Here is a 15,167-nt window from a genome sequence, read left to right on the forward strand (position 1 = left end):
CTTTCAGAACCCTCTTCCCCTCCCCCATTTCTGAAGAAGGGTCTAGGCCCGAAACGTCAGCCTTCCTGCTCCTCTGATGCTGCTTGGCCTGCTGTGTTCATCCAGCTCTACACCTTGTTATCTCAGATTCTCCAGCATCGGCAGTTCCCACTATCTCAGAGTAAACGTGGAGGCAGATCTCCTGAGTTTTACATGATTCTCCTGAAATTAAGGGTTAGAAAAAATCTTTTCCAGGAGAGACTGCATTCTGTATCCACAGAAATTCTAGTCATGGAACTGATGGCAGGAAAAGAAGGTTCTGGGTTCTTGTGAAAAATAAAGTCAACTAAAAACGCATGGAAAAAGATTCTGATACTGTTTCTATGTTTGATATATAAAGATGATAAAACAAAACAAGACCTGCATCCAGCAACAAACTCATTCAAGACTTGTTGAAGTTGAGTGTGTGATTCTGACTTTGGTCTCTTTATCATGTGAGCCACTTCATCAAGACCATCCTCCTGAAAAAGGTTGAAGAAATCAGATGATTAATCATTACTGCCCTTTCATGATAGTGAATTTGAAACGTTAAACAGTGCCTAACATTTTCTTTTTTCAAAAGCAGCCAATCTTTTCAATTCCATGATTTTTAAATCACTCTCCTGCTGAGATCTATTCACACTGAGCAAACAGTAACTCACTGACTAATTACCCCTTGGGTTGACTCCATGCTGTGTAAGCTAAACAAGTTCCTGTACATTTGAAAGAGACAGGGGTTAGGGGGCTGGAATTGTATAGGGGGTACTCACAAAAATCACGAACAAGCTAACTGCCCCACTGTACCATCCCACTGTGATGGCACCCTGCCTGCAGTCTGAACAAGCAGAGAATGGGGCTTTTGCCCCTCAGGGAGACATTGACCGGCAAATCTAACAGTCCCATCAGGCCCATCACTCCATTGTGGGCAACCACACAATGACAAGAGCAATGAATCCCAGACCTACGTTCACATCAGGAACTGATTGGGCGCCTTTAGGAGGAGACGAGGGCATTCTGAAGGCCAGGTGGGAAGGCACAAATTTGGGGGGGCGCAGTGACATCTTGGGGTGGGAGAGCCCCTGGTATACTCAGGACATTCCTCCAAAAGAATGACTCAGGTCCGCAGTTCCCACTTCTGCACCAAAGTTGGTGAAAAAGTGAACATGCCACTGTCACCTTCCTGTCCCAGCCAATCACGTTATAGCAATGGCAATGTAACTGTATTGTTAAACAGCTGAAGTCCCCTGTAATGATTTTTTTTCAAAATGGTGGGGGTGGCTTCCAATTTTGGAGTCTCCTACCTACCTTATTATGGATCCAATTTTCACCAAAAGTCTTTGGAAGATAAGAAGAGAGAGACAAGGAAAATGGGTTTGGTCTTGAATTTCTCCAATTTTGAGCTGCGTTAACATCAGGGGTCATATGGGCTTTTTCTCAGTTGGAACAGCCCAGCCCATGTAGTCAGTATCACCAGGTGCTGGAGAATCTGGGAAACCCCTGCACAAACATTACAGACCCTCCCTTAACTGCTCATCGGTGTCACAGGTCCTGTGACTTGTGTTTCACTTCTCCTCCCCACCTTGTTATCATTGTTTTGTTTAGGCTAGATTTTTTTGTTTATTCATTCATGGGAAGCGAATGTCACTGGCTAGTCCAGCATTTATTGCCCATCTCTAATTTGCCCATTGGGCAGTGGTAAGAGTCAATCACATGACTGTTAGTCTGGAGTCACATGTTGATCAGACGAGCTAAGGATTTCTTTCCCTAAAGGCTTTTACAACAATTGACAAAGATTACATGATTATCATCAATCTGCCATGGTGGAATTTAAACCTATGTACCCAGAACGTTAGCCTGGGGCTTGGATTACCAAACCATTGACATTACCATGAATGTCACCTCCTGCCCATATTCAACCATGAACACCAAATTAAATTTATGAATATGTCCAGAGTTTCCCAAATCACGCTGATTTGCCAATTCAGTGAATAACCAATGTTAATTTTCATTAAAAATCCATTCTTTTTCGCAACATGATCTCACACCACGTCAAATAAATGTGCAGTCTTAGTAATACACCTACCAGTCTTTCTGCTATCTTTGCAAGGAGATTGGAATTATACAAGCGCCAGGAATAGTCTTCCCAAGAACTCCATACATACACACATGGTTTCTCATACAGATACGGAATACAACAATATGACCTGAAACGCAGCAAACACAAGAAAAGGCGTATGTGGATAAGAAAAATTGACCCATGTGTTAGCTTAAGGAAAGCAATGATCTTCACCTCTACTGTTATCATGAGACATCTGATCTGCAATAACTGTAATCACTACCATCAACAAAAATTAACATTGGAAAATATCAGCAGGTACTTATTACCAAATGAACTTTGACATTGAGTCAGGAACAAAGATCTTAAGACTGATGGGCAAAACCTTGGACAGAAAGACAAATTTTTATCTTCCCAAATTGGTTACAACACAAGAGGCTAACTGGTTCATTTCTTTGCTGGGGTCTCAAAAAATGGCTCACCCAGTGCCATTCCCTCACCTTCTCCCATTCCTCTACATATTCTTTCATTCAGATGCCAATCAAGTTCCATTTTCAATGCCTCCACCTCACTCTCAAACAGTACATTCCAGACTGAAAAAAAATTGCTGGAAATTACATCTGGGGAGATAGAGCAAGCTCTGATAAAGAGTTATCTAGATTTGAAACATTGGCTTGCTCTCTCTCCAGGAATGCTGCCTGACCTGCTATGATTTTCAGTGTTTGTTGTTTTCAGTACAAATTCCAGCACCTGCAGTAATTTGCTCCTACGAGGACATTCCAGATCCTAACACTCCAACAGACCACAAGGCATAAGAGCAGAAGTAAGTCATTCAGCCATCAAGTCTGTTCCACCATACAATAAGATCATGGCTGATCTGATAATCTTCAACTCCAACTCACTGCCTTATTCCCGTAATCCTTGCTTCCCTTATTGATTAAAAATTGGTCTATCACAGCCTTGCATATACTTAACAACCCAGCCTCAACAGCCTTCTGTGGCAAAGAATTCCACCGATTGACTATCCTCTGAGAGAAGAAATTCCTCCTCATCTCTGTCTTCAAATTGGCAATCCCTTATTCTGAGATTGTTCTCTCTGGTCCTAGGCTCTCCCACAAGGGGAAATAACTTCTCTGCATCTACCCAGTCAAGTCCCCTAAGAATCCTGTATGTTTCAATAAGGTCACCTCTCATTCTTCTCAATTCCAATGAATTGGAATTCCATAGGCCCAATCTAGAGTCTTATAGGCATACAACATGGAAACAAACCCTTTAGTGTAACTCGTCCATGCTGACCAGACAACCCAATCTGACCTAGTCCCATTTGCCAGCATTTGGCCCATATCCTACTAAATCCTTCCAATTTATTCTCCACATATGACAGTCCCACTATACCCAATATCAATCTAATTGACATTCCCTGGGCTGCCTCCAATGTACATACTTCTTTCCTTATCTTGACTGCTCACAATATTCCAGCTGTGGTCTAACTATTGCCTTGTACGGTTTTAGCAATACTTAATGACTTTTATATTCCATTCTCTTTGAAATAAAGGCCACCATTCTAATTTCCTTCCCTTTTACTACTGAATTTGAATGCTCAGTTTTTGGGATTTCTACGCAAGAGTCTCCAAATCTCGCCATGTTGAGCTTTCTGATCATAATAAATAATATTCAGCTCTTCTATTCTTCCTGCCAAAGCGCAAAACCTCACATTTTCACGCATTAAGAGATAACACAGTGTGGAACTGGAGGAACACAACAGGCCAGGTAGCATCAGAGGAGCAGGAAAGTTGATGTTTTGGGTCGGGACCCTTCTTCAGAAATGGGGAAAGGGAAGGGAGCTGGGAAATAAATAGAGAGGAGGGGTGGGGCTGGGGGAGGTAGATGGGAGTGGTGATAGGTAAGTGCAGGTAGGCAGTGGTGGGGATTGGTCAATGGGATGGGAGCGGCAGATAGGTGGGAGAGAAGATGGACAGGTTGTGTCAGGTCAAGGAGGCAGGTATGAAAGGGAGGATTGGTCATGGGAAAAGGGCGGGGAGTAGGGAGATTTTGAAACTGATAAAATCCACATTTAGGCCATTGGGCTGTAGGCTCCCAAGGCAGAATATGAGGTGCTGCTCCTCCAGTTTGTGGGTGGTGTCGTTGTGACACTGGAGGGGGCCCAGGATGGACATGTCATCCAGGGAGTGGGAGGGGGAGTTGAAATGGTTCGTGACTGGAAGGTATTGTTGTTTGTTGCAAACAGAGCGCAGGTGCTCTACAAAGCTGTCTCCGAGCCTCCGCTTGGTCTCACCGATGTAAAGGAGGCCACATCAGGAGCAGGCAGTGTGCCATCACAGTGGGATGGTACAGTGGGGCAGTTAGTCAGCTTGTTCGTGATTTTTGTGAGTACCCCCTACACAAAAATGTGAGGACAAAGTGACACGAATGTTAGCAAGAAGCCTCCTGGTGATAAAATTGCAGGTGGTGAACGTAAAAGAAAGGCTACAACACTGGAAGAGAGGCTAGGTGTTATAAAGCATTTTGAGTGTAATGAGAGAACATGTGAAGTAATTCACATAACAGGAATAAAGGACCTTACGGACTATCATAGGCAATGCACAAAAGATTAAAACAAGCTATATTGCTGGAACAAGTCTGAGTGCTAGCAAATCTGTGAGTTCACAGACAAAGGAACTTGAGGAGATGGAGCAGCTAAGTGTGTGGATAGAAAATCAAACAAAAAAGCAATCTGGGACTATCTTTCTCACCGTTAAAGAGAAAGCTTTATCAGTTTCTGAAGATCTAACAAAAAGAGCTGAAAATTCTGCAGATGTGCCTGCGTTTAGTGCTAGCAGTGGCTGGTTTTATGATTTTCATAAATTACAGTTATGTTACGAAACTGCCAGCGCAGATGATGAGCATGCATTCCTCCCAAAGTAAAAAAAAATTAATTAATGGAGAAGGCTATAGCTGAAATCAAATTTTCAATTTGAGTGAGAAAGATTTATACTGGAAGCGAATGCTATTAAGAACCTACATATCTATGCAGAAGCACATGCTCCAGGCTTTAAGGTGGCAAAGGTTTGTATGACTGTGCTGCTGGGTGCCAATGTTAGTGGAGGCTTAAAGCTTAAGCCTGTGGTTGTGTACCACTCTGCCAACCCCTGAGCCTTGAAAGGTTACCTTAAATCTACTCTAGGCATCTACTTTAGGTCAAGCAAAAGAGGTTGGGTGACGGGACAATTTTTTCTGACCCTTTTGTTGAAGTTTTGGAAGATGTTTTTAGAAAGTATTGCAGGAAAAATAGTTTGGATTTCAAGGTTCTCCTCATCCTGGACAATGCGCCAACTCACCCTCCCACCATTGGTGAGCTTTCTGAAAACATCAAAGTGCTATTTCTACTCCCAAACACAACCTCTCTCCTTCAACCCATAGACCAGGCTGTAATAGCAGCTTTTACAGCTTATTATTTAACGCACATATTTAAAAAGCTGATTGCAGCCACTGAGAGGCTTAGAGACAATGTTCTTCAATCTTGGACAGCTTAAACATCAAGAATGCAATTGACATTATCGTGGAGGCCTGGGGTGATGTCGGTAAGGACTGCTTGCATGCAGTTTGGAGGAAGCTTCTCCCAGACTTTATTCAAGATTTTAAAGGCTTTGACCTGGCAGAGGAGCTCCCAAGAATCAAAGGACATTGTGTTGATCTTGCAAAGCAATTTGGATTTGAAGAAGTGGAGAGTGAGCATATTGAAGAACTGCTTGAGTCTCACTGTGAAGACCTCTCTACAGCTAATCTACAACAACTTGTCACTGACGGGGAAATGGAAGGTGAAGATGAAGAAGATGAAGTCCAGGATGCAGCATCACAAGTCCTTTCCACTTCCTTTTGTCTTCTATCCTGAGGGAAATTGAGAAGTGTTGCAGCTCTTAGAGGACAACGAGCAGTTTGTGGAATAAGATCTTATTTGGCACTCTATGAACAGCTTCTTCATGAAAGAAGAAAAAGGGAAAAGCAGCAAAAACTGGATGTATTTTTTAAAGCCAACCCCCAAGAAACAGTCAGAAGACAACGAACCACAGCCATCCACTTCTGGATTCACTATTTTTTGCCCTAACCCTGCAACCACAACTGCACCTGAAGATGATGATGATGATGGTGACAACGACAACCATCAGCCCCTGCATTAACAACACAGCAACCTCAAAACATCCTCCTTATCAAGTCATCTTACATTTTTTTAAGTTAAGGTGTAAACTGTACTTTTATTTCATTATTAGATATGAATTAAACATTTAATCAAACTGTGCTATCCTGTGTTAGGCTTGAGTGATTTTTGAACGATTTTGAGTGATACTTTTTGGTGGTCTGCCCCTAGCCCCACTTTACCCATAGACCCCATTATTTCTATAGTGCGATTTTCTATAACATGATGTTGCACAGGAATGCAATTATCGCATTATGGCAGAAGCGACTGTAATGAGAATGTACTAAAGCCTAGAATTAGAGGAATACAGATATGTCCGAGCCTTAGGTGGCTGGAAGCGACTACATATATAGAGAGGGATGAGATCATGGAGGAATTTGAAATTGCAGATGAAAATTTTAAAATTGAGTAATTGCTTAACCTGGAGCCGATATAAGCCAAGTGAGCATGGGATGAAAGGTGAATGCGACTAGTATAAGTAAGGACATGGAAAGCAGTGTTGGGATAACCTCAAGCTTACAGCATGTGCAATGCGACAGAGCAAGAGTGTGTTAGAACAGTCTGGAGGTAACAAAGGAATGGATGAGGCTTTCAGCAGCAGATGAACTGAGGTATTTGCAGAGTTAGGAAATGTTACAGAGGTAGACGTAGATTATCTTAATGGTAATGGTGATGGTGAATTGATAAGAATTTGCAAGCGATTCAGCTTCAGACAGTTGCCAGGCAGAGGGATGAAGTTGTTGTTTGGGAATAGAGATTGTATTTGGGACTAAAGTTGGTGGCTTTATTTTCCTGACATTTAATTGGAGGAAATCTCTGCTAATCCCATACTGGATGCTGGACAAATAGCTGACAATTTAGAGGCAATGAAGGAGTTGTGAGAGGTGGTGGTGATGGAGAGCTGAGGGTATAGTGATGGTAATGAGGTCAGCCAAATAGACCTCATGATGTTGTTGATTTGCTCGCTGAGCTGGCTTGTTTTCATTCAGATGTGTCATCACCATGCTCAGTGACATCATCAGTGGAGCCTCCAATGAAGCGATGTTATTCTACTCCGCTTGGAATGTATACTGTCCAGTCCGTCATGGTGAGTGCTGTCATTTCCGGTTCTGATCTGTATGGGTTTATATATGGGGGGTCCAATTCTATATGTTTGTTGATTGCATTTTGGGTTGAGAACCATGCCTCTAGGAATTCTTGTGTGTGTCTATGTTTGGCTCGGGCTACTATGGTTACGTTCTCCCAGTTAAACTGATGGCCTTCATTGTCTGTGTGTACTGTTATTAAGGAAAGATCATCGTGTCATTTTGCTGCTAGCTTATGTTCATGTATTCTGATGGCTAGTTTCCTTCCTGTCTGTCCAATGTAATGTTTGTTGCAGTCGTTGCATGGTATTTTGTAAACCATGTTGATTCTGCATGTTGTGGGGATGGGGTCTTTAATCCTTATGAGTGTCTGTCATAGAGTGGCTGTGGGCTTGTGGGCCACCATCATTCCTAGTGGTCTTGGGAGTCTTGTTGTCAGTTCTGATATAGTCTTGATGTAGGGCAGTGTGGCCAGTGCGTTAGGGTGTACTGTGTCCTCCTGTTGTTGTCTATTTAGGAGGCACCTGTGGATGAAGTTGCAGGGATATCCATTCATAGCGAAGATTTTGTACAGGTGCTCTTCCTCTTTCCTGCGTAGTTCTGGCATGTTGCAGTGAGTCATGGCCCATTTAAATAGTGTCCTAATACAGCTTCATATGTGGACATTGGGGTGGTTGCTGTGGAAGTTGAGGATTTGGTCAGTATAGGTTGCTTTCCTGTATACTGAGGTTTGGGAACTCCCCGTTGGTCATACTTTCAACTCTGACGTCCAGAAATGGAAGCTGATTGTTGTTTTCTTCTTCTCTCGTGAATTGTGAAACCACAAACCGAGCTGCAAATCTTTGTTAAAATAGAATATTTTACTTTGTTAGAATATGAGTTCCCTGATTGGGGCTGTTAATCTGGTCCCATCAGAGAGCCCTGGTTGACAGATAAAAAGGGGAATGTCAGACATTCTGACATTCTGACATTCTGAGAGCTGGCTCTGAGGGAGCTGGACCATTGTCAAAGACTTGCCACGTGTAAATAAGGGGTGATTTGGTGGCAGGATACTGGCCTCTGTGGAGTGGTGACAAGAGTAAAGCACGTTTTTCAAGAAACTCATTTGCAACAGTTGTCTTTGAGTTGCGGTAAGCATTTCTGGCATCATGTCGTTATTTGGGGAGCTTGACTTACTTGACTGTGCTGTCGAAGTCTGGGCCCGGTATGTGGAAAGAATGCATTATTTTTTTCCAGGCAAGTCTCCTGATAGCTTGTGGGCCCGCAGGTTTTTTGGTTATTAGGAGCCTAACTTTTCTTGAGGCACCAGATACTAAAACATTTCAAGAGTTGACGGATTTAGTAAAGGAATATTACAACCACAAGCTCTTCCTCTAATTCTGATATGCTATCATTTTCATTCAACAATTCAAGAACGAAGGGAATCCGTATCAGGATTTTTGACGAAGTTAAGATGGCTGGCACAGACATGTGGCTTTGATTTATCATTTAATGAGATGCTGAAAGACCTGTTGGTATGTGGGATTAATGATGTAAATGTGCAAAAGTCATTACTAGCTGAAGTCCAACTGGCCTTCAAACAGGCACTACAACTGGCTTTATCAATGGAAAATGTTTCAAGTACAGCATGAGTTGCTGGGTATTCCGATGGATTTGGACACCCTCGCCAGTCTGACTGAGCTCGGGGAATACCACTTAAGTGAAGGCAATTGCATAGCCTCACTCAGGACACATCCTGAACAGATGGATACAGCCCACAACAAAACCCCAAAGCAAAGCCAAGCCTTGGCTAAACGAGTAAAATTGTTTTCAGAATCCGGGATGGCAAGCCATTGTAGTTGCTGCCAGTGTGCGGACTTCAGACGGCAAACGAGTCCTACTTGACTTAAACTGAGTAAGAGAACTCATAGGCCAGTATCCAGGAAAGTTCATACCCTGAAAAGTTCACCCACATCTGGTTTAGAACAGTTAAATTGCTTAGCAACATTCAAACCAGAGCAAATCAAAATAAACAAATGGTTAAATGGTTACATAGCCAAATCACAGTCTTCTGGGAAGTGAAAAAACAGCTATCATCCTCCAAGGTAATGGCACGCTATGATCCCAAGTGAGACCTGGTATTGATATGCGATGCTCCCCCCCTCGTATGGCATCAGGGTAGTCTTAGCTCATTTGTGGCCCAATGGAGAGAAACACCCAATAGCTTATGTCCAGGTGGAGAAGGAAGGTTTGGTGGCCACATTTGGAGTTTGGAGGTTCCACCAATACCTTTACAGACACAAATTTGTAATAATGAACTCAAACCCCTGCCAGGTCTCCTTAAAGAGAACTAGGCTGTGCTGCCCATAACTTCAAGCCAAATTCAGCAGTGGGCTCTAATACTGAGTGTGTATAACTATAAGTTGGAACACTGTCCAGGAGGTCAAGTGCAAATGCAGATGCACTGAGCTGCCTTCCACTGGCAGATACACCACGAGTGGTACCACTACTTAAAGATTCCATAATGGCTTTAAATTCTCAGTCACAGCTGACAATATCAAACTTTGGATGCAAAAAGATCCGGTCCTGACAAAACTGAAACAGCTGGTGGTAATAGGGGAAACCAAAGAACCATCACAACTAGAATTGAAACCTTTCTGGACCGTGAGACCAGATCATGATAGATGACAATATATTATTACGGGGAAAAAGAATGATAGTCCCAAACAAAGGTCACTGCCAGGTACTGGCTGAACTCCACCAGGGTCTCCAAAATGAAGATGTTGGTGAGAAGTTACGCCTGGTGGCCAGACATGGCCATGTTGGTGGGGCAATGCCCAGTGTGCCAACAAGGACAAAAATTAGTGCCAGCAGCTCACCCACCTTCGTGAGAATGGTCACTAAACCGTGACTTGGTTACACATTGATTATGCAGGTCCTTTCACGTGCTCATTGTTCTTAATCATTGTGGATGCCCACTCAAAGTGGTTGGACAAACAAGGGAACAACAACAGAAAAACTGGACGCACCTTTGCAATACACAGATTCCAGAAGTGTCAGTCACAGATAACGGGCTATTGTTTATCAGCAGGGAATTTGAGTATTTCTTAAAGTCAAATGGGATTTGACATAATAAGGACTGCTCCATATGATCTATTATTCAGTGGCCTGGCAAAAAGAGCAGTCCAAACTTTGTATGCAGGCTTAAAGAAACATCCTACAGCTTCACTAGATACCAAACAGTCCCGGTTCCTATTTGATGATAGGACCATCCTTCATACAAATACATCTCCAGCAGAGCTGTTAATGGGGAGCAAAATACTCACCAGGTTAAATCTCACCTTCCTGGACCAGGGGGCAAGGGTGAAATGGCATCAGGAGCAGCAATGCCAGACACAAGACTCCTCTAAGCGACAGCGTCAGTTTACTACAGGGGACAAAGTTTTGTATAGGAACCACGGGAATGGTCCTGCATGGCCGACGGTCAGGACCAGAGACATATAAAGTTTGGGTAGGATTGACGTTCCTGAACAAGTACTTGGGCCATACAAAAGCTGCAAACTCACAAATGGTAGAGCAGCAAAATGTGCCCTGTTACCCAGAATAGTTGAAAAGGCTGGCTGAACCGGTGGATTTTCCCTCTCTGTCAAGAAATGAAGAGACCTCTGAGTCAGATGGACACGTCAAAGCGCACCATATCAACACCTTTGCCACCGGAAGAAGTGAATTTCTTCTGACACCCATGGAGGCAAGAGGCAAGCTACTGTGTGTTACACGCTGCCCGTGTCCAATGCAGAGTCAGAGGAACCTGACCCAGTGCTAAAGCACTCCAGGAGGAGCTTCCGGAAAAAAGACCAGCCTATATCCTCGGACTCAGTGGGGGAGGGATGTAGTGATTGTAACGACGGCAACCAGGTGGACTTCATAGAATATGAGTTCCCTGATTGGGACTATTAATTTGGTCCAATCAGGGAGCCCTGGGTGACAGATAAACAGAGGAGCGTCAGCTATTCTGACACTCTGACAGGTGGTTCTGAGGGAGCTAGACCAGTGTCAAAGACTTTCCAAGTGCAAATAAAGGGTGACTTGTTGATGGGATATCAGCCTCTGTGGAGTTATTTCAGAGGGCTTTCAGCATCCATTTAGAAATTAATGCATTTCTGGATGCTGTCACCGAGAGGCAGGATGTGGATGAGAAATAGAAGGAATCAAGGATAGATTCTTACACAACATCAGAGGTAAAGGTGTGAGAACAGGAAGAGAAATCATTGCAAGTGATTCCCTGGCTACAATTGGACAGGCAAGAATGGAACTGGGTGAGAGCAGTCGCACTGTCAAAGTATGTGTTCAATTCTTCTGCTATGTCTTTCTTCTCCTTTAGAATTTCCCTGCCTCTGACTGAGAGGATCTAGATTTGTCTTTACTAATCCTTTTCTCTTCATATAGTTTTTGAAACTTATATAGTCATTTTTTTATGCTCCCTGTAATCTTACTCTCATAATCTATTTTTTAAAATCTATAAATATAAATCATAATCTATTGATTAAAAATTTTTGTCCTCTTTTGCTAAATCCTAAAATGCTCCCAAATCTCAGGCTTGCTGATTTTTCAGGCAATGTTGTATATCTCTTCTTTGGATCACATACTGTCCCTAAATTTTTTTGTAAGCCATGGGTGAACCACTTTTCCTCTTTTATTTTTGCACCAGACAGGAATAAATAAGTGTTGTAATTCATGTACCTGCTCTTTAAATACAAACCATTACCTATCCATTATCAACCCTTTCAGTAAAGTCTCATTGTCGCTGGATCAGAGTCCAAGATCTCCTAAACATCACCAATGGTGAACCTTCACAAAATGAAGGAGGTCCGACTTAACCTTTTCGGGACAACTAAGGACGAACAATAATGGTGGCTTTGCCAGTGAACATGTGAAATCATTTTAAAAACAAATAAATGTTTAGCAGCCATTTATTGAATATTGAACGCACCTGTCAAATTCTGTATACTCTGCTTTTGTAGGTGGTGTAATTGAGTTTTGTTTTGGAGGGAAACTGATTTCAGCATTCTCTAGCTCATCATCTGAATCTTTTGAGTCCAGTAAAGATCTCTTCTCCTCATCGTCATCCACCTTCCCTTCTTTTTTCTTTTTTGTGACAATTTCTACCAATTTTCCATAGTTACCTGAAAAGAATTGAATTAACATTTTGATTTCATGTTTAGAACTCTCCTCAGTCTTCCCACATGCAGATTTCAGGGCAGCACAACAACTTTAAAAAAAATTGTTGGCACAACTCAGCTGGTCTGGCAGCACATGTGGGATGAGAAACAGAGTTAATGTTTCAAATCCAAAGACTCTTCTTTCAAAGCTGTAATGTGATGAGAATCGCATAATTATGCATGAAAAGCCAAGCCACCTCTGAGTAGACATGACAGTCAATTTCACGCCTGCCACCAAATCCGGACTGTTTAATCAGGTGATTCTGTCCAAAGAGTCTGCACAAGAATTGGAAGAGGTTCAGTTGAGTGGGCAAAAAAATGGTAGATGGAGTGCAAAGTAGGAAAAGGTGAGGTCATCGACTTTGACAGGCAGTATAGAAAAATAGCATTTTATTTAACCCAAGAGGGTTAATTCTATGGAATTCCTTGCCCAGTGAAGTAGTTGACGCTACTTCAGTAAACGTTTTTAAAGAAAAGGTAGATTGTTTTTGAACAATAAAGAATTAAGGGATACAGTGAGAACGCGGGTAAATGGATCTGAGTCCACGAAAAGATCAGCCATGATCTTATTGAATGGTGGAGCAGGCTCGAAGGGCCAGACGGCCTACTCCTGTTCCTAGTTCTTATGTTCTTATGTTCTAAGAGCAATTGCATAACTGTGAGGCACACAAGAATCTGGATGTCCTAGTACAGGAATTACAGAAATTTAGGGTGGCACGGTGGCTCAGTGGTTAGCACTACTACCTCACAGTGCCAGGGACCTGGGTTCAGTTCTACCCTTGGGTGACTGTCTGTGTGGAATTTGCACATTCTCCCTGTGTCTGTGTGGGTTTGCTCCAGTCTCCTCCCACAGTCCAAAGATGTGCAGGTTAGGTGGATTGGCCATGCTAAACTGCCCATTGTGCTCAGATGTGTAGATTAGGTGGGTTATAGGAGATGGGTCTGAGTGGGATGTTCTGAGGTTCGGTGTGGACTTGTTGGGCTGAAGGGTATGTTTCCACACTGTATTGATTCTATCTATAATCTGCAGCTGCAGCACATGATTCAGAAGGCAAAGGGAATGTTGTTATATATGGGAATGGAATATAAAGATAGGAATTTATTGATGCAGTTGTACAGGTTATTGGTGAGACTACATCCGGAGAACTGTGTACAGTTTTGGTGTCCTTATTTAAGAAAGGTATTATTTAATAATGATAATAGCCTCAGAGGATGTACCTGGGATGGAGGTGGTACCTTAGGAAGGAAGATTGAATAGGTTGAACCTGTATCCATTAGAGTTGAGAAGAACGTGAGATAATTTTATTGAAAGATATAAGATCCTGAGAGGTCTTGGCAGCTGACAGCGAAAGGTAGTTTCTTTTTGCGGGAGAGGCTTGAGCCAGGCGCTATCGTTAAATATTAAACGACCTCCCATTTAAGACAGAGACGAGAAGAACATTTTTCTGAGAATCATGAATCTGTGGAATTCTTTTCCCCAGAGAATGGTGAAGGTGGAGCTATTGAAAACAAGACAGTAGTGAATGAATTTTTGCTTAACAAGGAGTTCAAAGCATATGGGTGGGGGGTTGGCAGGATGTGGATTAAAGTCACCAATCAGATCAGCCATGATCTTTTCAAATGGTACAGTAGGCTTAAGGGGCAGAATGGCTGACTCCTAATTTGAATCTGTATGTTCCAAATAAACTGCAGGAAGCAGTAAGAATGCAAAGGCACTTACTGCTTAAGACAATGCTGCAGGAATTCAGGATTGGGACTGAAAGCAATCCCTCCTGGTGTTGAAATTCCAGCCAAGACGATCAGATAAGTGTGGGCGTCTCAGAGGTGGAGTGAGACTCCATAATGGGAGGGGTGGTGTGGGCAGAATGGCCAGCCTAGGCTTCACTCATCCCCTCACTGTGAGGTCAGGATGGAGAGCAGCTGGTGGGAAAGGCACCATTCCCTCCCACTCCTTTCCCTCGTCAACTTTCAGCGGCTGCAAACCTGCTGAGGAGGATGTAAAATCCTGCACATATAAACTACTCAAAAGAGGACCATTTGGCTCAGTGTGTCTGTGGTTGATGAAAAGGTGCCATCTAGCTCTGCAGGTCTGAAACTGCAAGTGAAAACCCAAATAACAAGGTGTGGGGCTGGATGAACACAGCAGGACAGGCAGCATCAGATGAGCAGGAAAGCTGATGTTTCGGGTCTGGACCCTTCTTCAGAAAGTGAAAACACAAGTAATGTTTTCAATGGGGTAAGGGTTTCTGCTTCTACCATCCTTTCAGGTGGCAAGTTCCCGATCCTCACCAGCCTTTGGGTGAAAGTGTTGTTGCTCAATTCCCCACAGACGGCCAATCACAAGAAGTCACCCCCAAATAGAATCAGTAGAAATGGGGAAAGTGCTCCTCCAATCACAGGCTGGTTCTCTCCCATGCTTTTTTTTGATAGGCCAACTGGGAGGATAGATAGTAGGAACTGCAGATGCTGGAGAATCCGAGACAACAAGGTGCAGGGCTGGATGAACACAGCAGGCCAAGCAGCATCATAGGAGCAGAGAGGCTGACGTTTCGGGCCTAGACCCTTCATCAGAAAAGGGGGAGGGGAAGGGGGTTTTGAAATAAATAGGGAGAGAG

The 15,167-nt window shown here is 43.1% G+C and overlaps 1 protein-coding gene across 1 annotated transcript in view; it reads right to left on the bottom strand.

Annotated features, from left to right (window-relative positions):
- LOC109915181 (fer-1-like protein 4) overlaps positions 1-15,167 on the bottom strand; it is a 223,800-nt gene that overhangs the window by 145,560 nt on the left and 63,073 nt on the right. The window contains exons 15-17 of the mRNA XM_048608493.1: positions 12,324-12,516; positions 2,102-2,222; positions 400-500 (exon numbers count right to left, since the gene is read on the bottom strand). Of these exons, the coding sequence (XP_048464450.1) occupies positions 400-500; positions 2,102-2,222; positions 12,324-12,516 (415 nt within the window). The remainder of the gene's footprint in view (positions 1-399; positions 501-2,101; positions 2,223-12,323; positions 12,517-15,167) is intronic.

This window comes from Rhincodon typus, chromosome 19, assembly GCF_021869965.1.
Source record: "Rhincodon typus isolate 14 chromosome 19, sRhiTyp1.1, whole genome shotgun sequence".
Classification (NCBI taxonomy): domain Eukaryota; kingdom Metazoa; phylum Chordata; class Chondrichthyes; order Orectolobiformes; family Rhincodontidae; genus Rhincodon; species Rhincodon typus.